This window comes from Xyrauchen texanus, chromosome 46 (genome assembly GCF_025860055.1).
Source record: "Xyrauchen texanus isolate HMW12.3.18 chromosome 46, RBS_HiC_50CHRs, whole genome shotgun sequence".
NCBI classification, from domain to species: Eukaryota; Metazoa; Chordata; class Actinopteri; order Cypriniformes; family Catostomidae; genus Xyrauchen; species Xyrauchen texanus.
Genome location: NC_068321.1, coordinates 6075463 through 6089745, shown reverse-complemented (window position 1 = coordinate 6089745; position 14283 = coordinate 6075463). Strand labels below are relative to the sequence as shown.

Genomic DNA, 14283 nt, shown 5'->3' with positions numbered 1-14283 from the left:
TCAACTAAATAAAGCGAAGCTTTCAAGCAGAGTATAGAGTTAACATAACAAAACATTCCATCCTCCATCGTGGATCAAAGCCACTCCAGTGCACTCTCCATCCCATTGCTCGCCAGTTGAGATAGCATCCATTTGGTTGAACAACTTCCACTTTTCCTTGATGGTTATGAATTCACTTTTAAGTTTTTTTTTTAACTTTTCCCTACACTGTTGGTAGGTCCGGTGGTAGCCGTGTGCGGCTTTGTGGAGACTTTTTTGTTTCGCTCATCGCTAACGAGTGGACCGTCTGCAACTCGTTTATCAAATCAATCAAATCACTTTATTGTGACACAACCATATACACAAGTGCAACAGTGGGTGGAAGTCTTGTGTGCAGTTCCGAGCAACATAGCAGTCATGACAGTGACGAGACATATACCAATTACAATAAACAACATATTTACACAACACAATTTACATATCATATGTACACATCATTACACAACACAATAATAATATACAATGTACAGTAAACAATACACACAATATAGAATACACATACAATAGAAATAAAATGTATATAAAAATATATATACAGTAGTTGTATTGTGGAGAATATAATTATGACAGTCCAGTGTGAGATAATAAGATGAAGATTAATAAAGTGCAGTGCTGATTATTGATCGTATGAGAAGTGTTCAAAAGTCTGATTGCTTGGGGGAAGAAGCTGTCATGTAGTCGGCTGGTGCGGGTCCTGATGCTGCGATACCTCCTGCCTGATGGTAGCAGTGAGAGCAGCCCATGACTCGGGTGGCTGGAGTCTCCGATGATCCTCCAAGCTTTTTTCACACACCGCCTGTTATATATGTCCTGGAGGGAGGGAAGCTCACCACCGATGATGGGTTTATTGACCACGGCGTGGTTTTGCGTACAGACATTTCTTTTTTCACAATTCGAAAGTCACGTGAACAAATGATACTGTTATCGCTGTTGCTAACTTTAAAACTAGCGGGTTGATGTTGCGTGTCGGAAATCCAGTGACGCTGGTAGTGACGTTTCTCCCTGACCAATCAGTGATCTGCAGGATTTTGACGTCATATTTAGTATCGGCTTAGCTCACTTGGAACCTCGACCGAGGTGGTACTAAAAAAAGTATCAGGTACCAGGTACTATCCACAGTGGAAAACCCCCAAAAAGCGAGCAGAGTCGAGTTGTGAGTTGTACCATGCAGTGGAAAAGCTCCAATAGAAAGCAGATAAAGGTTTTGCTGCGTTCCTCCTTCAGCCATACTTCTCGTCCACATTGGTTTTGTTTACATCCGAGTGTGCATGTGTCATATATGTCGCATTCAAACAGTGTTGTGACTCTTTTTCGTTGATGGAAAACAATTCCATTCCGATCAGAAAAATCAAAACAATTTGGCTAAAAGTTTAACTAGAATTATTTACTGTATTTTAAAGTGCCGATGCTAACAATATCGGGTATGTTAATTACCGTGATATACCATATTACAGAATGCCGTCACATGCCTAGTAGGGATGCAATGTTTCATTTTAAAATCTTGTCATAAATGTTTTCTTGGAGAAATCCAGACAGCGTGACTAGGCCTTTATTCATTACAATGGTCGTGTATGAATCTCAGAGCTAAAGCTGATGGTATTTTTTGTCTAGGTCCCTGTGTGCTCTCCCAAACACCCCTCAGTCCACCCAGACAGCCGACACTGGGTGGCGCTGACCTTTGCTGTATTACATGGACATATATCAGTTGTGCAGGTAAATAGCTACTTATTATACTTCATTTTTGCTCAACTTAATTTAAATCAGTTACTCTGTTCAAGTTATGACCATAAATTATACATTGTTATCCTTGTGTTACAAGACCCCCTGAAATCAAAGTTGTAGTTTTGTAGCTTTAAATTGAGGTCTGTTAGCTTTGAAGGTATCAAAATGCTAAATGCTACATTTAAAATGTACTTTTTCTTCTATGAATACTGACCAAAAGTATTAATGACTCATCTTGCATTACACAGATTTTGTCCAATCAAATGCTTCCTAAATTGAGATTGTCCCATAATACCACCCTTAACAGACTAGCAAGAAAACTGCGCTTATGATTTCATGCTGTCTTTAATGTCAATAGAGATTTGATATGTGTATAGGTCATGACTTACATAACCACATGTCTGTATCCTTAGCTTCTCCTAGACGCGGGAGCAAACGTAGAGGGAGCAGCTGTTCGTAACGGACAGGACAGCAGCGCAGAGACACCTCTCCAGCTGGCATCAGCAGCAGGTGAGTACCACAGCCTCGCCCCATCATTACGCAGCGTCGATTTACTGCCTGCCAGTGCAGCCTTGTCACTCCCATCCAAAACAGAAATCCCTAAAAATACGGCCCTGTCTTGGCAGACCAAAGCCAAGCTGTACAGGCACAAACAACTAGAGTTGACTGAATTGGGTCAGGAACATGTATTTTGGCAGCGTGTGTCACAGTTAAGGGATTGTGTTGGGTTTTATACCTTTTAAACATGTGGGGACATTCTTTATTAGGATTTCTGAGAGGTTATAAATATTAGTTTGCACAGAGGTTTCATAGTGCCACAACCCTAACAACAGGTATTCCTCAAGGTCCACATAACATGTGTCATTTAAACTGTTAAGATCAGACTCAAATGATCAGGGGTCTTGTTAAAAATAAACTTCAAATACATGCTTCCAATGTTGGGATACTTCAGAAGGATATGCAGAGCCAGGAGAAGCACAGTTTTGGCAGACTTTACTACCATCTATCTTGTAGTGTCTATTCTACTTCATCCTTGTTACATCATCAAGACTGAGCTGGCCAATTTTCTGAACACATAGTAGATGGTGTTGAATGTAAATGCGGGAGGTCATATGTTATTATTTCAGGTTTCTGTCGTTTTTGGACAAGATAGTAAGTTTTCAGTTCTGAAAGTTCTAATATGTTTTTATAGTACATTGAACTCTTTTACCTCACATGATGAAGGACAATTTGATTCCTCGTGACTTGACCCCTTTTAAGGTCTTTAAAGTAATAATCATGTATTGTATTCTTTTCTTTTATTGTGGTACTGTGTCATTTATTATCCCGATACTTATGATTTCACCATCTGTTTCCTCTTTTCCTTGTCCTAACTTCTCCTCTGGACATCTCTTCATGTTTTGCAATCTCACAGGGAATTACGAGATGGTTAGTTTACTGCTAGCGCGGGGTGCGGATCCCCTGCTGAGGTCGCAGAATGGCAACACACTGACATCATCGCTGTATGAGGACATGAACTGCTTCAGTCACGCTGCAGCCCATGGCCATAGGTACAACATCACCCCCTGAAGACTGGAACAGCTCTTACTAATACACATGGCTCAAGTACACACTTACCCCATACTAACTTTTGAGTGATAAATCTATCTATTAATTAATGCACATCTTATGCATGTTCTCCAGGAATGTGTTGAGGAAGCTCCTTTCTCAGCCACAGAAGGTTAGGGATGATGTGCTCTCACTGGAGGAGATCCTGGCGGAGGGTGTGGAGTGCGAGACAAGATCGTCTGGCCAGAATGGACACCGTTTACCTCCTCCACTGTCACCTAACCTCAGCCTGGCATCAGAAGGTACCCTGCCCAAGCTGTGTAAGGCACGTATGAAAGCTCTGCAGGAGGCCTCTTTCTACAGTGCTGAGCACGGATACCTGGACGTCACCATGGAACTCAGATCATTGGGTAGGTTAGCTTTTCACACTATGCTTATCCCTGGGTTAAAGTATTTTTCATCTTAGGTGAAGGCCAATTTTTACACTGGTTTAATCAATGTTACATACTTGTAATTTTGAAAAGGGGTTTGCACAACTTTTAACCTTGGGTTATGAAGCAGAATTGCAATGTCAATTGTACAAAGTGTGTACATAAGTCTATCATTGGCCTACAGTGCTCAGCAATCCATTTTGCAATTGAATTTGATAATCTGTTTGACGGCTTTTCTATGGACACGACAATGTACACAGGCGTCTAACGGACGAATTTGGAGCATCTCACTTTGTTTGCATTGCGTCATAAACTGTGTTTTTAGGTCGTGCTGTCAATTTAAATGTAGTTAGAAACGTAGAAAAGAACACCTTGAGATCCCTGCATTCAGAATTGCGCTCCGTCCAGCCGTGAACACAAGAATGCATTCTCATCTTGTGCTCTCCTGAGTTTGGTTTGTTCGCTGTACAGCTGAGCATCGCCTATACAACTGGAGTATCGCTTACTGCCCCCTGCTGAAAACAGGTGGTACTTCAAGCTTGAATCGCTCCAATGATGATTGTGGTGAGCAGGGCAGAGCCGAGCGGCGTCTGGACAGAGTGAGGCCGGTGTGGCGTGCAGGTGGAAGTCATTCCACACTTATCTTCCCGGCCTCGCTCTGCCCAGATGCCGCTCTGCTCCTCCCTGCTCACCACAATCATCATTGGAGCGATTCGAGCTTGAAGTACCAACTTTTTTCAGCAGGGGCAAGCTCAGCTGTATAAGTGTACAACTGTCGAACTGAATTAACGAGTTAAATCAAAAAGAGAGAATGGCAGCTAATTGGATAAAATGTGTATAATTTTTACAGATTGTTTACCATACACTATTACTTGTCTAAACAATCAGACTTACAATCTTTGGCTGGCAGATAAAAAAAGAAAAAAACCTTAGACTTGCATTGAAGGTGTGCATTGACTATTGTATACAGTAGACTTCACATGTAAAAATCTAGTTATAAAGTGTTACCATACATTTATTGTTTTATTTGTTTGACCCTTGTTACTTAAAGTTTACATATCTAGCAAGCATTTGATTATTCACTGACAGTTTGTATTGCGCTTGATTTCACAGGAGTACCGTGGAAGTTGCACGTGTGGCTGGAGTCATTACGCAGCGCTCAGCAGAAGTCTAGAGCTGCAGTGACTTTATCCCTCCTCAGAGACTTCACCTCCATCAAAGAAGACTACTGTGAGGAACTAGTCTGTGTTGGCTTTCCTCTGATGTTTAACATACTGAAAAACAGCAAGGTACTAAAACTGATGCAGTACTCCATTACAACTAAATTACATTTTTTATTATTTTTCTTTGTAAATGACCAAGCCTACAAATACAAAAATAAAAGATCAGTAGTTTGATATTGCAGACTTGTTGAAAAATCTTTTTTTTATACAAATTTGGTGTGAATAGGCCTTTATTGGCTCTTTGATTCTTGTTATAATTACATGGTATATTATAGGTAACCAGACCTCTCCCTTAATCTCTCTGTAGAATGAGTCTATAATCCAGCAGCTGGGCATCATTTTCAGTCGTTGTTATGGTCCTGCTCCTCTTCCTCTTATCGTGGAAAAGAAGGCAGCTTTCTCCGCTCAACTTGGTAAATGACTCCATCTTGGTAAAGTCTCATTTTTGACTAGATAAAATACCCATCCCAAGTTAAGATTTTTGCTACTTGTTTTTCATTAAAATGAATAATCTTGCTATTAAGTAGATCTGAATTCTAAAATGTCTCTTTCCGCAGACCCTCACTTCCTGAACAATCCGGAGATGTCTGACGTGACGTTCCTAGTAGAGGAGAAACCGTTCTACGCTCATGGTGTTCTGCTCCTAACAGCATCTGAGAGGTGAGCCTGATATCTTTGTTAGCTAGCACCACTTCTAATTATAATTGTAACAATTATTTCACAAAGTGTCAGAAATGAATAAAGGGTGTTTTCTGCTCTGGGAACAGGTTCAAATTTCTGCTGGCACAAAACGGGTCTGACGGCAGTCAACCACGCAAGAACATTGAGATCAACAACATCAAGTACAACGTCTTCAAGGTAAGATCAGATGAAATCTCGCCCGGTGGGCCATGTGGCAACAGAGTGTTCCAAGATCAAATCAGAGTTTAATTACTTTCACATTGTGTATATCCAGATGATGATGTCATACCTGTACTGCGGCGGGACGGAGACGCTGAAGATGGGCGTCTCAGAGTTACTGGAGGTAAGATAAACAAAGTACAGTCCAAATTAGACTCTAGAGCAAACAACTCCGATATAGAGGGGTCACAAGGCAGATATGATCTTGGCAATGCATCCCCGGTCATACTTTGCCAGTGAAACTCTAGTTTCCCCCAAGAAGGATACAACTGAAAAGATATTTTAAACTTGAATTATTGCAGGTAACACTCAAGAAGTTCCACTTCAAATACAATACTAACAATATTTACTAGTCGGTATCGTTCATGCAGTGGAACCTCTTGCAATAATTTAACAGTAATCTTCCACTATCTTTTCAGATTTATTCTTCTTGGCCAGTATGATATTTTAGTAATTTTAAGGCAGTTGTAATGAAACAAGATAGATGAAAGTATTAGTTCACCTAAAATGACAATTCTGTCATCATTTACAAAAGAATGACTTTAATTTTTTTTATTCCTATGGAACACAAAATTAGATGCTTTAATAAATGTTCATGTTACCTTTTTACAAACAATGAAAATGACTGGTGACGGACAATTTTGAGCTCCTAAAAGGATGGGAAAGCACTATAAATGCCATATGATAGATTTATGTGAGGAATAGACTTAAATGTATGCCTTTATTCACTCTCAAATCTAATTTGCGTATACTGTATTGATCACGCAATATTGCAAAATCTTTTTAGCTACTTCTACAAATCTTTTCCAATTTTCCCCAAATTTGTCTCAGATGATCTTCATACTGAGCTGCACAAAAAGTTATCAAATAATTGTAGATTTTCACAATCGTTAATGAATTATTCCATACGGAATTTGAAGTCAAACCGTATCTCAGCAACCGTTTATCCAATCAAACTGAAACTTGGTATGCATCACTGCTTCCATGATCTCAGGGGACAGTGCCAAGTTAGGGGACAGAGGCCCCTTCTGTTAAAGAAATTCCAAAAAATTATATTTTTGCATTGAACTTTTGAATCATTTGTCCAAAATCCATGCTTGAGCTCTTTATGTATTTGGATCATTAGGATCACAATGATACAATTTTTATGAAAAGACATACTGTCCATCCACCGTTGTGATTTTTATTATAAATTACTTTTAAATGCTTTTTATCTGTACAAATCTTGCTACACAGTATTGATACCCTGTTCTGAAGATATCTGAGCTTTTTCGAGCACCAGAAATGTAGTTCAGACAACTTGTGCACTATATTCCAAGTCTCCTAAAACCAGATATCTTTGTGTGAGGACTAGACAGTATGGCATTATACACACTCAAATATGATTTGCATATACTCAAACATGGCGCACAAAGAGGTTTAGCACCAAGTTTGACGTCAATAATGTCATTCTTCGATTGCAAAGCTTAAATTTGGTTGGACATACTAACGGCCATTCTTATGTTGCTGTGTCATAAAAAACCTTGGTGCTCAAAGGATGATTGATGGATGTGTTATTGACTACGTTTACATGGACACCAGAAAGCGGGTTATTGTGAGAAAACAGCATTCTGGTTTACATGCACTGTATAGGCTCAATCAGTAAGCAGCATTCTCCATAGCAATGTCATTTCTCCGCAACACTTGTGTAAATAGCAAACATGGCATCCGAGAAAGACTTTGCTGTTCTCCGTTGCTTTGCTTTATTTCCAGATATTCCAGTACTGTTGCTGTGTTTGTTTTCTTCAATTTCTAATAGTGGGGTTTCCCTCTAAAGTAAAACTCTGGGATTCCCCCAATACACAAGCGCATATGCTTGTGTTGTGTTGCCGCTCATCCAGGATTTTCCAGGATCATCCTGGTTTCTGTCTTGGAAAAATTTTATTCCATTCTGGGATGCAAAATGTCCTGGAATTTCACTATTTTCCTGACGTGATCACACATATCACACTAAAATTAATCATAAGAAATTCATATTAATTTTCATGAACTGGTTTGTTAGCATGATTGAAATTATATTTTTCACTTTTGTGTGAACAATCCTTTAAACATTAAACTATAATGCTTTAACGTTCTGGAAAACATGTCCAAAAAATGAATGTCCTGCCTTTTACTGTAAGAAGCCTATTTTTTATGATTTCATGCATTTGAAAGTTGAATATTGTGATCTTTAACTAAATTAAATTAGTAAAACTTAAAGGTGCAATATGTCATATATTTACTGTTCTATCAGAGATTTAGAAAACATGCTAAGTTGAAATACTGTCTTTTCTGAAAACAATGCTACAGACAGTATATTCTACTATGAAATGTCCGTTCTGGATGGAATTTCTGTTTGTGTTTTGGCCTGTGTGATCCCGCCCACTGCCCGTTTCCCAATAGTATTTCGACACCCCAGGTTGCCAGCTGGCAAACACAGTGCGTTGCAGCCATGTAAGCCAGCAATACATCTAGCTAACATTGACAGAGTTTTAAAAATACACATGAGCTGGTTTATAATTTGCAAACAATAAAAACATTGCAAACGTATACATTAGCTGATCCGCTTGCAGTGTAAGGATCGTCGCTTGCCATTGCCAGTGTGCTTGTTTCTGTTGCGTGTCCTCAACCTGGCAAAACTTGTGAGCTTTGAGTCTGGGGAGACAACTCTCTCCAGTATTTGAATTTGGACTGCAGTACCCATTTTAAATGTTTGATATCAATGTTACATATTGCTCCTTTAAAATATCTCAGATTTTTTTTAAAACTAAATTTAGTTAAAGATTGCTTAATTGAATTTGATTACTTCTTCTTCTGTTGTTCTGATTGCGGTTGGCAATCCAACTTATATGGTGCATTCCCGTCACCTACTGGATTGGAGTGTGGAGCGCTAAATGGTTGGAAAGTGAAAAAAAAAAAAAACTATCTTATATTCTATTGATCAATCTTGTATCTTTTAAGAAATTAAATCATTCTTGATAAATTCTTGATTGCTTTGTGCCATTTCCTAACAAAACCTGAAGTGACACATCATTTACTCCCAGAGATCTTAAAGCTCAAGTTAGATGGAATCTTGCTCTTTCATATGCATCACATTTTATAATGACATTTTCTACTGATTCTTCTAGACCACATTTATCACATTTACTATTCTTCGAAGAACTTCACTTAGATTATAATTAAAAGCTTCTACATCCTCTATAGAATTACTAATTTCTGCCATTTCATTTTGACATAATTCCTTATATTTATATATATATATATATATATTTCTAATGTATCCTTACTTAAATTGTCACATGGATTATAAAAATTAATTATTTTAATACTCCGTGATCCTTCCCAAATTTCCACCACCACTACCTCTTGTTCCCCATTTACCTCAACTATTCTATACCCAATACCTTGTTTAATAAATGTTGCTACCCCACCACCATTTTCTTTATGTCTATCACTTCTAATTGTATTGGATCCATGCATTAAAACATTTAATTGTGGTTTTAGCCATGTTTCTTGCACACAATGTCAGAACCAAATTCTTGGTTTGTTATGAATTTCTTGAATTCGTGTCCATTGGCAATTAAACTTCTTGCGTTCCATTGCAAGATTGTAATCACCATTATGAACCTGTCTGAGTATTTACTGTCTGACTGTTTGAATCTTAAGCCTTTCATTTATCATATCTACATTAACATCCTCTAATTCCAAGTACTTTTCAGCAGCTCTGATAATGATTTTAATTCTTTCTGTCCTACTTTCGGTTTGGGCAGAACAATTCACCACTTCTGCCAAGAATTACACTTTATCTACAATCACTTCTTTCTCTTTACTTTGTTCTTGCTACTTAACTTTTTGTTGAGGAATTGTTGCCTTAGCTTCTATAACTTTGGTTGTCCGTTTTACCTTCTTGAGAGCTTCAGCGTATGATATTCCTTCTTCCACTCTGACATTTTGAACTTTCACTGCATTTTTCCTCACTAAACAACCTCCATATCCCGCACTATGATCACCTCTGCAATTACAGTACTTAGGGTTTTTGTACCTTGCTCACATTTGCCATATTCATACTCACTTCCACATCTCTGTTTGCCTCTGCACACAGCTGCTACATGTCCGAATTTTGTACATTTATAACATCTTAATGGTGGTGGAACGTAGGGTCTAACCATATAGCTCACAGATCCTATGTATACCCTCTCAGGTAACTTATTCTCATCCAAGTTTAATACCACTGAGAGGCTGTCTGTCTTTACATTGTTTCTGACACACTTCAGCCGTCTGATATCATTTACTGAAGCTACAGTTATGTTTCTTTTTATCTTTTCAACTAGAACATCGGTTGGAATCCCCATTATCAAACCTTTAACCCAAATCTTTTCTTCAGGGATTAAACATACTACTTTATGCCCGACCAGTGATTTAATTCCCAGGGCCGTCTTTACAAAACAGCATAGTTTTACCATCCCTTAATGTCTTAACACTTTCAATCGTCCCTATTATTTCTTTCAGTGCTTTTGTTCATTTCAAAGTGTTGATGATATTTACAGACTCTGTAATAAACTTCATCAATATCTTAAATTCCTCTTTCTTCCTCCTTGCCAGATGATTACGCTTTACACTGTCCGTTTCTGATATTTGTCCCCAACTTTTCTTTCTTTTCCTAGCTTCTACCACCTTCCATTCATTACATGCATTTCCTTCTTTATCCGCATCCACCATTTCATCCATTCCGGATCGCTTCCGGAGTCTACGCTACTTCCTACCATCAGCGCTCCAGTCACAATCCAGCCGTCACCAACCGTCGTACCAATCTTATGGAAAGTTGCTATAAATATATCAATTTAAACTTCGTTGTTCTGCTATATTCCCTTCAAACTGTTGTTCTGCCATGACAGTAGTTGACTTAAAAGAAAAACTCACCGTAGAAGCGGATAATTCACTCTAACCTCGCTATAGCGCCCCTTGCGGCAATATCAAGTATTGCGCTCCGACACATTTTGAAACGCAACATCGCACAAAATCGAGATTGCGTTGCTAGAAGATTTGCATTCACATTAGTGCATACAGTATGTTAGTCTGTTCATCACATTATGTTACAGTGGCAAGAAAATGTATGTAAACCCTTTGGAATTATCTGGTTTTCTGTATTAATTGGTCATAAAATGTGATCTCATCATGTCTTTACTGAACACATCCCATTTAACATTCACAGTTCTGTGGAAAATGTATGTTAATCCCTAGGCTAATGATGTCAACAAAAGCTAATTAGAGCCAGCAGATAGAAAACCTGGCATCCAATTAATGACTTGAGATTGGAAGTGTGGGTTAGAGCTACTTTGACTTATAAAAAGCACTCAAACATTTTGAGTCTGCTATTCACAAGAGGCATCTGCTGACATGGCTCATGCCAAGCAAAAATAAAATAAAAATAGAGATATCAGAAGCTGAAAGGCTGAAAGGGTTACACAGTTATCTCAAAGAGCTTAGATATTAATTTGTTCACAGTTAGACAAATTGTCTGTTAATGGAGACAGTTTAGTACTGTGGCTACTCTCCCTAGAAGTGGCCATCCAGCCAAGATCACTCAAAGGGCACATCGTAGAATGTCCAATGAGGTAAAAGAACACTAGAATGACAGATAAAGACTTTAAGAAATAGTTAGAACTGGTTAACATATCTTTTTCATGCACTAGTTGAAGCTCAGTAGAAGTTGAGAGATGCAGCAGGAAAATGACCCTAACCATCATAGAATGGCTTCAAAAAAGAAAATCCACCTTTTGGAGTGAAAAAGTGGAAGTCAGAAACCAGATTTTAACCCAATAGAGATGCTGTGGAATGACCGGAAGAGAGCCGTTTACACCAAACATTCTAAGAATATGGCTGAGCTGCAGCAGTTCTGTAAGGAAGAATGATCCTAAATTCCTTCTCAATGTTGGTCTAATCCGCAGCTACCGGAACTACTTGGTTGAGGTTATTGCTGCCATATGAGGATCAACCAGTTATTATAAAGGTTCACTTACTTTATCCACAGCACTGTGAATTTTAAATGGGATGTGTTCAACCAACATTTTTCACTTAAGCACATTGTTGTTTTTCTAAACTTGTGATTTTGATGATGATGATATTACATGTTATGACCAATTACTGCAGCAAACCAGCTAATTCCAAAGAGTTCACACACTAGCTCATTAATCCTATGGACCACTTTTATGGTCCCTTTATGGTGGTGACACTGTCATTGCATGGAAAATAGCAGCTTGGACATTCTGCTAAAATGTTTCATTTTGTGCTCCACGGAAGAGAGAAAGTCATATGGGTTCGGAAGGAAATGAGGGTGTGCAAATGATGACAAAATGTTAATTTTGGTGGAAACTAACTCTTTAACCTGCTAATCCTAGTGTTTTAACTTTAAATAATTTGCACACAGACCTTATATTCTCTCCTCTGCCTTCTTTAGTTGCTGTCAGCAGCGAGTTTGTTCCAGCTTGGGGCATTACAGCGGCACTGTGAAATACTCTGCTTGCAGAACATTGACCTTGACAATGCTGTGAACATCTACCACACTGCTAAGGTAAAATATATCATCGTATGTGTACTGCATCTACTCTGAAATGCAAAATAGAGTAATAACTAAACCAACGCAATACCCTTATAACAAAAGTACTGCAGTGGTACCATGTTACAGTGATATTTACATGGTACTTCAAGGTACTTTATAAGATTAACACAGGAACATTTTGTTAGAATTACAGTGAGCAATAATTATTTTGTTTTTGTTCCTTCCAAAATGTCTCTCCATTAACTTTTAATAACTTTTTAAATTGTGCTATATATATATATATTTTTTTTTTTTTTAAATACATTTTTGTTGCAGGCTCATGGTGCAGTGGAGCTTAGCACATACTGTGAGGGTTATTTCCTACAAAATATGGCAGGTCTGTTGGAGAAGGATGCATTCCGGTCGCTGATCCTGGTGTCCGGCACACAGAGCGCATCTGGAAAAGGCTCTCTTCTGGAAGAGCTGGAGGGAATGTTAGTTAGCAGACTACGCTCACTGCTGGTCACCTCTCATGTGTAGAACGAAAGGAGCGGACAATACAAGAAAATGCACAATAAAGATGAAAAGGACATGGATGTGTTGATGTTACGATACATGTTTAGGAAAGACGAAAAGGAAGTGCTGTTGAACAAAAAACAATGATGGACTGACTGAAGTTAAGGTTTGCAGAAAGTTTCATGAATGATCAAAATGATCACAAGCACACAAGCTATGGGAACTTGTGATAAACAATGCAAGAATGTGTAAGAGTGTAATTACATTATTAAATGCTGCAGCGTTTGTGTGGCTGAAGCTATCAGAACTAAGATTGTGTCAAAATTATGGACAACAGGCTTCCCACTCTTTAATAGATGCCATTGTGTACAGAGTTTGGCTGAAATGGGAGACTAGAGCGTATTCTTCTCTTACTTTTTTCTCCATAATTGTTTTTATTTTAAGCTATTATAGATATATCTTATAATGGAGGAAGAAAAGGACATTTTCTAATTAAAGATGTGAGATTATTTAAGTTGCATTTTTATCTTTGCTTTATGGCCAAGCAAATAAAATGATGTATAAATAAATCTTGTTTTTCTGTCTTAAAATCATATGTCTCTAAAATATAGTTTATGAGTAATTTAGATTTATACACTGCAAATAATTTGCATTTCCGTAAAGGGATAGTTCACACAAAAAATGAAATTCTGTTATCATTTACTCATGTTCATGTTGTTCCAAACCTGTATCACTTTCTTTTTCCCATGTAGACAAAATGAGATGCTTTTCAAATTGTATTTAGCTCTATTGTGTCATTTGTTTTTTGCCAGGTACTCAAATGGGAGATTTTCATATTTAATGCTACATTTCTTAAACACTTTATAACATTTATGTAAAAACGTTAGAGCTCAATTAATTGCAGAAAAGTGTGTCAAAATCCATAAATACTGTGATTGCCAATATGCACATTATAAATACAGGAGTGTAAACCGCTTGAAAGTTCAATACAAACATGTGACTGTGTTTCCACCTTCTGGTTATTCAGAGAACTGCTTGTAACCAGAATAGAAAACTGTAAAAAGGAACTTTTCTCTGATATATTGCAGAGCCGGCCCGTGGCATAGGCAGTATAGGCAAATGTTAGGGGCGCCGTATTTTATTTTTATTTTTTTGCTAATACTATTTTAATACTATTAATTGGAAAAATTACAAAAAGCCCCCACAACATCGCTTATATTTTCTGTTGCCCTCAGCGTCACCCGGCCTGGTGCATCAATCTCCCGCCACTCTCATAGTTAGAATACCTGATCATGGGGGATGGGAAGTGACTCTGTCACTGAACAAGATAAATTAGCATCAGTAGCCT

At 38.0% G+C, this 14283-nt stretch overlaps 1 protein-coding gene across 1 annotated transcript in view; it reads left to right on the top strand.

Annotated features, from left to right (window-relative positions):
- LOC127638539 (ankyrin repeat and BTB/POZ domain-containing protein 2-like) overlaps nt 1-13701 on the top strand; it is a 62272-nt gene extending 48571 nt beyond the window's left edge. Inside the window, exons 8-18 of the mRNA XM_052120104.1 lie at nt 1651-1752; nt 2175-2271; nt 3176-3311; nt 3445-3719; nt 4854-5029; nt 5271-5376; nt 5521-5623; nt 5731-5821; nt 5919-5987; nt 12339-12452; nt 12756-13701. Of these exons, the coding sequence (XP_051976064.1) occupies nt 1651-1752; nt 2175-2271; nt 3176-3311; nt 3445-3719; nt 4854-5029; nt 5271-5376; nt 5521-5623; nt 5731-5821; nt 5919-5987; nt 12339-12452; nt 12756-12959 (1473 nt within the window). The 3' untranslated portion in view covers nt 12960-13701. The remainder of the gene's footprint in view (nt 1-1650; nt 1753-2174; nt 2272-3175; nt 3312-3444; nt 3720-4853; nt 5030-5270; nt 5377-5520; nt 5624-5730; nt 5822-5918; nt 5988-12338; nt 12453-12755) is intronic.
- Nucleotides 13702-14283: the final 582 nt, after the last annotated feature.